At 53.8% G+C, this 8959-nt stretch overlaps 1 protein-coding gene across 1 annotated transcript in view; it reads left to right on the top strand.

Moving 5' to 3' along the window:
* The first annotated feature begins 584 nt into the window (after positions 1 to 584).
* Positions 585 to 8959, top strand: part of PDE4A (phosphodiesterase 4A) — a 43349-nt gene continuing 34974 nt past the window's right edge. Inside the window, exons 1-3 of the mRNA XM_019744927.2 lie at positions 585 to 742; positions 6300 to 6408; positions 7058 to 7257. Coding sequence (XP_019600486.1) covers positions 6361 to 6408; positions 7058 to 7257 — 248 coding nt within the window. The 5' untranslated portion in view covers positions 585 to 742; positions 6300 to 6360. The remainder of the gene's footprint in view (positions 743 to 6299; positions 6409 to 7057; positions 7258 to 8959) is intronic.

The following is an 8959-nucleotide window of genomic DNA, read 5'->3' as shown; positions in this document are numbered from 1 at the left end:
TAATGTCTAGCCAGCGGCCAGTGCTCCAGGCCCCGCTGTGTGGTGGAGCTGGCGGGTGGATCGCGGAGGTGCGAAAGGGGGCTTTCCTTGTACGTAGTAATACTCCAGGGCTGCTCATAGCCCCTTCCCTTTCGTCTGGACACGCTCAAAGAATTCCATTATTCTGAGTTAGGGCGACACCAGCCGCACGCACACTTTCGTAAATCCCAACCCACACTTTGATACCGGGATAAACGGCTCTGTTGCAGCCTAGGGCCAGGATTATCTCAGATTAAAGGACACTCCGTGAGGGTCCGGGGGGACGATAGGAGCTTTAGACCCTCAGGTGAGGGGCGCCTCTTCCCAGGCTCTCCAAAGCGGATGTTTGGAGGAAGGGGGCTGGAAGATCTCCAGATGGGAGGGGGGATTCCCCTGCCCGGAGAGGGGATGGGGCCATCCAGAAAAAAGCCCCCTCCTGCTGCCGCCCCTCCACCTCAGGCTCCATTCAAACCAATCAGTGGGCGGGCGGGGGCGGGGGAGTCCCTCTGTCTTTCTCCCCTCCCCCTCCAACCCTGGCAGTCCAGGATCTCAGAGACCGTCACAGCCCGGGCACGCGCGCGCACGGACCGACACCCCAGCGGGTCTCACAATCGCGCACACACACATACACAGCAGCAAACAAAGGGTCTGGACACCCTTGTCCCCTCCCGCCCCCCCTCCAGCCGGAGAGGGCGGGGCATCCCCTCCCCAGCTCCCCTGCAAGGTAAGCTTCGGGCTGCGAGCTGCGGTGGGGAGGGGAACCTGGAGCCCTGGAGAGAGGTGGCCAGGATGGAGGGGGTTTCCCGACTCCCCAAGAAAGCCGGCCCTCCACCCCGTAGCCCTCCGAGGGCTTCAGGCCTGCCTCCGGACTGCGGGGGGTGTGGGGAGGACCCCGGATGCAGGGGATTCCCGGGTAGGCGCAGGAGTCTCTCCCTGGCCTCGAGACTGGAGCTGACTGGCCCCAGTTAAACCGGGTCCCAAGAGCCCCAGCTTCCAGAATTGGGAACAGGGCGCCGGAAGCTCTCCCATCAGCGCCAAACCGTTTCTAATCTCCTGCGAGCACAGTATCTCCAACCCTGGAGATAGAGATCCCGGAGTTGTTTTGCACTGTCCTTTGGTCTCTCTCTCCGCCCCCCCACTCCCATTAGCGCATCCCATGCTGTGTCTCTGGTACCTGCGAAGTGGGGCTGGGGGGCTGGGAATGCTCCTTTGGGCTATCCAAGCTTCCTTTGCTGCATCCGATAAGCCACACACTTAGCTGCAGTGGGACACAGCAAATGGCTTTGCCTCCCTGAGCCTCAATTTCCACATCTGCAAAGTGGGTAATGGCACACCGAGACTTACACGAAGTAATGCATGCGAGCCTGTCCTTGCCTCATCATTTATTTCTTAGCTCATTTCACACCTATTTCCCAAGTGCCTACTATGTGCCAGGGCACTGTAGCCAGGCTGTGGTGCCATAGCAACCAAGACCAGTCGGGTCCCTGCTCTTCTGACCCTCCAGACTGGTAAGGGAGCAAGATCAGTATGTAAACAGAGAAATACCCATGGTGATTTCAGACTGTGCAGACTAAAATCCTGTCAGGCATAGAGAGTGATGGGGTGTGGTGGTGGGCGGGGGAGTGCTGGAGATTAAATGAGATTTACGGTTTGTATCTGTCTGCCTTGTTCTTTCAGCTCCATGAGGGCAAGATCAGGTTCAAATCAGTGCCTGGTACACTGTAGGTGCTCAATAAATGTTGAATGAATTAAAGAGGGAATTAGACAAAGAGTATTTCCTTAGTATTTTAGATCACAAAGGCGGCTTTATCATGAACCAGTCCATCCATCCTCCCATTTTACAAATGAGGTTGAGTGAGTCCCTAAGACCCAGGGATGGGAAAGATGTTGTCAGAGGTGATAAGGTTGATGAGGTGTCATCATTCCCATAAAAGTGAGGATGGCCAAAGGAATGGTTGTGGACAACCGGGAAAGGAAGATAGTAGAGACCAGACTTGGGCACGGGCTCTCCAGGAACCTATGATACCCAGGCAGAAACTACCTCTCCCCGTACCATGCAGATATTCATCCATTCAACAAGTATTCAGTGCCTACTATATGTCAAGGGCTGGGGACATAGCAGTGAACAGAAAAAGGCTCCCTGCCCCCATGGAGCTGATATTTATTGGGGGAAAGAGAAAAATAACATAAACAAATAAATATGGTAACAACAAATTATGCTTAGGGCTGTGAAGGAAACAGACAGCTTGTGACAAGAAAGAAAAAGGGAAAGGTCCACTTCAAGTTGGATATCCAGGAAGATCTCCTGGAGGAGTGGAATTACTCTTCCAAGATACACACACATGCAAATCCAGACAAATGTAATCCTACTCACACTCTATACCGAGAACCTAAATAATATGCCTGAGGCCACACAACTAGGTGAGTGGCTGAGCAGAGATTTGAACCCAAATTTGGCATTTCTAACCACTGTGAAAAGCTGCTTCCTGCTGCCTCCACATGCAAATACTCTCCCCCACACACACTCGTGTCACAGTCACACAGAGGTACGTCTAACCTCATGCCCACATAGACTGATGTGGTGTCACCCTGTCACATACAAACACTCCTACAGGTAGAGTCTTGTCTCAACTATATAAATTCGACTCATGGCAAGTTCCACCTGTCAGTTGAATACGCACAGCTGTGTACAAAGTCTCATGCACAACACCTGTGTGCATACACATGCACGTGGCCGCTGACAGTTTTCCCAGCCCTGTTTCAGTGCCAGGCAAGGAGCTCGTCAGTCTTGGATGTTCAGGGCCAAGGTGTAGACTTGGCCTTTATCCTCACTCCTTTCCCTCTTGTTGGCCACCCGTCCCCATATCCTCCTGAGAGAAGTAGGGGGTGGGCAGGATGTCAGGCTGGGAGAAGCCAGCACCCCTCTGTTAAGCCAGGCCAGGGGCTCCCAGGGTGGGCCTGTGGCTGATTGCACTGACAAGCTAGGTGGGGGAAAAAGCCTCTCTCAGCCTGAGCTTGGTGCCAGCTGCCCAGAGCGGCCTGCTCTGCCATCTGGACCCCTCTCCTCAGACAGCCTGCTGCCCAGGGGAGGGGAAGGCAGGCTTAGAGGCTGATGCCCTGCCTCCTGCACCCAGGTCTCTGCCAGGACGGATTGCTGCAAATGTCCATGGGTGTGTCCGGACAGTGGTGACGTGCACGTCACCTCTCTCCCCTGGCCTGTGGGGCTCCTCTGCCCATCCACTCCTCCATTCCTTCCTTCATTCCATACGTTCTGAGCACCTATCATGGGCTATGCCAGGCAATGGGAATGTAGCCAGGACTAGCTACAGAATTTGCACAGTAGAGGGCAAGAGGAAAATGCAGGGCTCCTGTTCAAAATTATGAAGAATTTCAAGACGATGATAGCAGCACATTAAACCTTCTAAACGTAGAGCCCTGTGGGATTGCACAGTTCAGATGGCCATGAGAGGTGGCCCTTGTTACAGCTAGAACAAGCCAGAAAAATCCCCTGCCGTCATGGGACTAAGGAGTTGGGGAGAGTAGAAACAGAAAGATATGAGATGTCAGGGGTGATAAGAGCTGAGAATAAGCTAAGTAAGGGCAGAAGGTGACAGGGTTGGGGGAGACACCTGTATCAGGGAAGGATCTAGAAGGTGACTTTGAGCAGAGACCCAAAGGAGGTGAGGAAGTCAAGCAGATTTATTCATTCATTCAAGAGCTATGTGTTGAGCACCTACTGTATGCCCGCATTGCCCTAGCAGGGGACAAAACAAACCAACATCCTGATCTCATGTCCTAATCAAAGGACAGGCAACAGCTAATAAAAATAGGAGATAAATTCTATATCTTGTTAGAATGTAATAAGTCTAAAACAAACAAAATGAAAGCCGAGTCAGGGAAATCAGGGGAATGGAAGGAGCACAGGATACCTGAGGTTGGTTTTCTGGATGGAGGGAACAGCAAGTGCAAAGGCCCTGAGGTCTGAATATGTTCAAAGTGTTTTAGGAACATCTAGAAGGCCACTAGGGAGAAGGGGAGGATGGAAGAAAGTGAGATCTGTCTATAGCTCCATGTGAGTCAACAACAGTGATAGTTGTTATTACTAGGATAGTGGCCATTGTTTTGTGAGCACCTACTATGAAACAGACACTGCTCAGAACCTTACATACATTGCTTCACTTCATCTTCATAACAACCCCTCAGGGAGGTATGAATATTATCCCCATTTTACAGACAAAGAAACTGAGGCTCAGAAAGCTGGGGCAACTTCACCAAGGGTATATGGCTAATAAGTGGCAGAGCCAGGATTTGAATACAGGTCTATCAGTGTAATTCTGGAACCTGAGTATGGCCCTTTCTCTGCTTGTCTGAGCGTATGTATCTGTCTGCATTCAGAGAGAGAGGGAGCCTCTCGCTCCCTGTGTCTATCTGTATTTGTTCAGCATTCACTGAGACTCTGTGTGGGGGATCATGATGAATGGATATCATTTCTTGCCCTCAGAGAGCTCTAATAGGGAATACAGATAATTACAAGCCAGAATGATGAGGGATTTAATGGGGCAGAATAGGCAGCCGTGGAGCCCAGAACATGGACTGGCTTGGTTTTGCTGAGAAATGGGGGTGACTTTTAAGCTGTCTATACATTCACCTATTTGTTCAACAACTGTCTGTTGCAGGCTTGCCTGGTGCTAAATACTAGGCTGGTGAGATGATGTTTATATTCACTTTTACTAGCTGACATTGAACTGAAGTGCTAGCTAGTGCAATAAGGTAAGAAAAATAAGTCACAATAATGTATCTAGTCCGTGGTAGACATACTAGGAACTTTATAAATATGCTATTGAATACTCGAAATAACAACCAGACATTGAACAAATACCTATTAAGAGCCTACTATGTTCCAGATTCAGGCACTGGGGATACGTAATGAATAAAATAAATATTCTTGCCCTACTGCAGCTGATATTCTGGTGTGGAAAGAGACAATAAACATAATAAATAAATTACATAGTATGTTATGAGGTGCTAGTGCTATGGGAAAATGGAGCAGGATAAGGGGGATTAGGAATCCTGAGGGGCTAGCAACTTTAAAAGAAGTACAGTAGAGGGAAATGCAACAAGAAATGCCTGAAAAGGTGAAATATGAGCAAAGACCAGAAAGATGTAGGGAGCCTATGATTATTTAAGGGACGAGAAGCAGAGGGAACAGCAAGTACAAAGGCCCTGAGGCTGGAGCGTGCCTAGTGTGTCCAGAAATAGCCAAGAGGCCAGTGTGGAGGGAGCATAGTGAGCCAGGGGAAGAGTGGGAGGAGGTGAGGACAGGAAGGTGATTGGGCACATTGGGCAGGATTGTGTGGACCTCCTACTAAGGACTTTGACTTTTCCTCTGAGTGAGGTGAAAGTCATGAAAAGTGCTAAGCACAGGAGCACCATGACTTCATTTGGGCTTTAACAGGCTCCCACAAGCTCAGATGTTAGCAGCATTTATTAAGCATTTACTGAGTGCCAGACACTGTTCCCGTGAGAATTCAGTATGGTCTGATCTCATTTCATTCTCACATGGACCCCGTAGAAATTATCATTCAATTTCACAGAGGAGAAACTGAGGCTCAGAGAGTTTAAGTCACCGAGACTGGGCCACACAGCAGTAATTCGCCGCGTCTGGGTGAGGTGAAGTAAGCCAGCTTTTCCCTCCCCCAAGCTTTTAGACAAGGCTAGCCGGCAGTGGAGCGCACTCAACATCCGGAGCTGCGTCTGTGTCCCTGTCTGTTTCTATTTCCACGCGTTCCTGTCTGTCTCCGTGCGCCTCTGCCTGCGCGTCCCCCATCTGTGCCCAAGTCGCTGTCTTTCTGTGCGCGGCCCCCGCACATCTGAGCTATTTCGGGTTTAGGTTTAAAAACCCAACAGCTCGGAGGAGACGCTTCCTCCGGCCCCTGGCTCGGACCACGCGCCACACGCGGCGGGCTCTGGGAGCTCCTCGTCTTCTCTGCTAGATCCCAAGGCGTGGGTTAGCCCCAGCCGGAGGTTGCTGGGGCAACCCCCCCAGGCTCGGGGGTCCCCCAGTGGCTAACCCTGGCATTGACGCTGGGGGGGGGGGGCCCAGCCGTGCGTCAGCTGTCGCTCTGGCAATGGGAGGCGATGTCACAGGCAGTGCGTCAGCAACCTACTGACGTCACGCCCGGGGAGAGGCAACTGACCAGGGGCCAGGGCGGATTCTAGGCCCCGCCGGCAGGGGGAGCCCCAGGGAGCTAATGGTGGATGCCTTTGGCTTGGTCCTGCAGGAGGCGCTGGCCCAGGCCGACAATGGTCCCCGCAGACCTCACAGCGTACTAGATTGGCGGGATGAAGAGGAGTGGCAGTGTCCAGTCGGTGGCCGGGACCCGGGACGAGGTGCGAGGGTTGGGGCCCAGGATGGGGCTTGGGCCACTTAGGAGAAGGGTGCCCTCTAGTGACCAGGGCTATTCACTAAGTGTCCGCGAGGAGTCACGTCCCCTCGTGCCTCCTTTGTTTCTGTTATTCTCTTGCTGCCCGAATTAAGAGGCCCTCAGCCCAGGGGCAGAAGGCAGAGTCTTCCAAGGGACATCCGAAGTCGGTAAAGGATTGTGGGTGGAGCTGCAGGTGAGGTCTTGAGGTTCTTGGATGTGAGAGGGGGCCACAGACATTAAGTCCAACAGGGAGTTTCTTAGACTTGGAGGGTGGGAAAAGGTGATGTGTTAGGGGGATCTCATGTGATGTGGTAGGGGGATCTCATGTGAAGGATAGTGTACAGGCATGTGGGCCCAGAGCAGAGTCCCCATGGCTGGGACATCAAGAGGAAGCCCTGTAAAAATTATGGCTGAGAAAGGGCACTCCTCAGATATAAGGGGTGGGAAGGCACTCTATGGGACTCAGACTTGAGGGGGACACCCCCAAGTCTATACTTGGGGGTTCTACACCCCCATCAGCCTCTTCCAGGTGGCTAGGGAGGGTCATTTCTGGGAGTGGAGCTCACAGCTGCCTGGCCAGGCCAAGCACCCATCCCATCTTTGTCCCTCCATAGAGGCTGGGGGAGACCCCTGAACCCAGCCATGTCAGTATGCTGGGGGCCGGCCTCCGACGCCCTCGCCGTCGCCTCTCCACCGGTCCAGGCCTGGGCTGGGTGGACCCAGAGCCCTTGGACCCTGGTGTTCCTCTTCTGCCACGGCCCACCACATTGCCACTTCTGATCCCTCCGCGGATTTCCATCACCAGAGCCGACAGGTAGGCAGGAGGTGTACCAGGCTGGGAGGTGGGGTGGAGGAACAGGCCCAACTGGACTAGGTCCAGCTACCAGCCCTTTCTGTGTTCCACACTCCCCGCATTTTGCAAAACCAGCTGAAACTTCTGGAACATAGTGGGTCAGGCTGTGACACCCATCCCCCCAGGTGTCCCTTGCAGCCTCTAGAAACCCCTTCCATTTTGCAGCTGCCTGAGTCAGCAAGGGGCAGGGTTGTGAAAAGGAGTTTCAGCCCACCAGCTCCCAATGGTGCCTCCACATTCAGAGAGCTGGGCCAGGCTGGAGAGCAGGCGTCTGATCAGTCTGCTGTGCGCCTTTATTTCCCCTCCTTGAAGGATTCTGTTTCTTCTAGAACTTAGGAGGGTGGGGTCTTGGAAGAGTTCTGGCCTGGCATTTTTCTTTCTCCTGGGGAGATGTGAGAGGTATCTGTGAGCTTTTACATTGCACTTTTTTGCTATTTCTCATCAGGGTCCTCCCAGGGCATTCCAACTCCCATCTTGGCCCAAGGATGAGTTCAAAAGCCAGAGGACTGAGCTGGTCCTGGCTGCTGGTGGGCCCCTGCCCCAACTGCACTCCCCAGGTCACTGTTCTATGCAACCATGATCTCCCCACCCTTTCATCTACTCAATTGGAGGGCTCCAGGGTCTCTGCTTGGGTCATGGAATAATTGTTCATTTACAAGTGGGAGAGGAAGTGACTGTCATTCCTACCTGGGGAGGTCTAATATACCCCGCCTCCTCCCCCCTCAACAAAACCCTCTAGCCTCTGCACTTCCGGATCCAGCCTGATCCATCCCAGCCTCAGGCCACAGCTCCAACTACCAGCTTGGCCTACTGTCTTATGCCCTTTTCTGCAACCCCTGTGTGGCAGGACACTCCCCCACCCCCCGTATCCTGCATTGCCTGTCCAGAGTTCTCTAGCCAACGCTACAGCGCCCCCCTCCCCACCCCTGTGACAAGACTTTGGCCCAGACCAGGACGCTCAATTGATCTGGGGAGGACTGGCAACCCTTGCAAATCCCCTAGAAGCCGTTTGTGTGTGTACTTGCCAGGAGGGTCCCCGAGAGAAGTGGCGGATACACTTCTGGCCTCTGGGATCCCCCGCGGCTGCTGATGGGGGGCCGGGTCTTGCTCCACGTTCTCCCACGCCTGGAACCCCCTCTGGCGGGGAGAAAAGCGGCTGTGGGGGTTGGAGACTGGCATACATATATACATATATATATGTATATATGTATATGAACATTGCGGGGGATGGAGAGAGAGAGGCGGTGGCAGACAGCTCGGCCTCTACGGGGGAGCCCGGGACTGGGGAGCACCGAGGCGAGGGCCTGCTTCGGCGGACGCAAATCTGAGCAGATTAGCATCTGAGCGCCTCGGCCCAGCGGCTGGGGCACCCGGGCGCGTGTGCTCCCTCTTCCGGACCGCCACCAGAGCTCCGCTGGGGCTGGGGCGGGGGGAAGGGAGGAGCGCTGGAATCCTGCTCCCTCTCAGCTCGCTCGCTCAGAGCAGCGCTGGGGGAGGCGGGAGCGTGAGTCACGGCGACTCCCGATTTAGGTGCCGGAAGGGGGTTTTGCCGGCGGGGGCCGAGAGGAAGAGGCGCCGCTGTTTACTCGCCCGAAAAGGGCACGGGTGTGTCCCGAGGCTGCCGGGGACCTGCCTCAGTTTACCTCCTGAAGAAGCGCGTTAG

This window comes from Rhinolophus sinicus, linkage group LG07 (genome assembly GCF_036562045.2).
Source record: "Rhinolophus sinicus isolate RSC01 linkage group LG07, ASM3656204v1, whole genome shotgun sequence".
NCBI lineage: Eukaryota > Metazoa > Chordata > Mammalia > Chiroptera > Rhinolophidae > Rhinolophus > Rhinolophus sinicus.
This window is presented reverse-complemented; position numbering and strand designations above follow the sequence as displayed.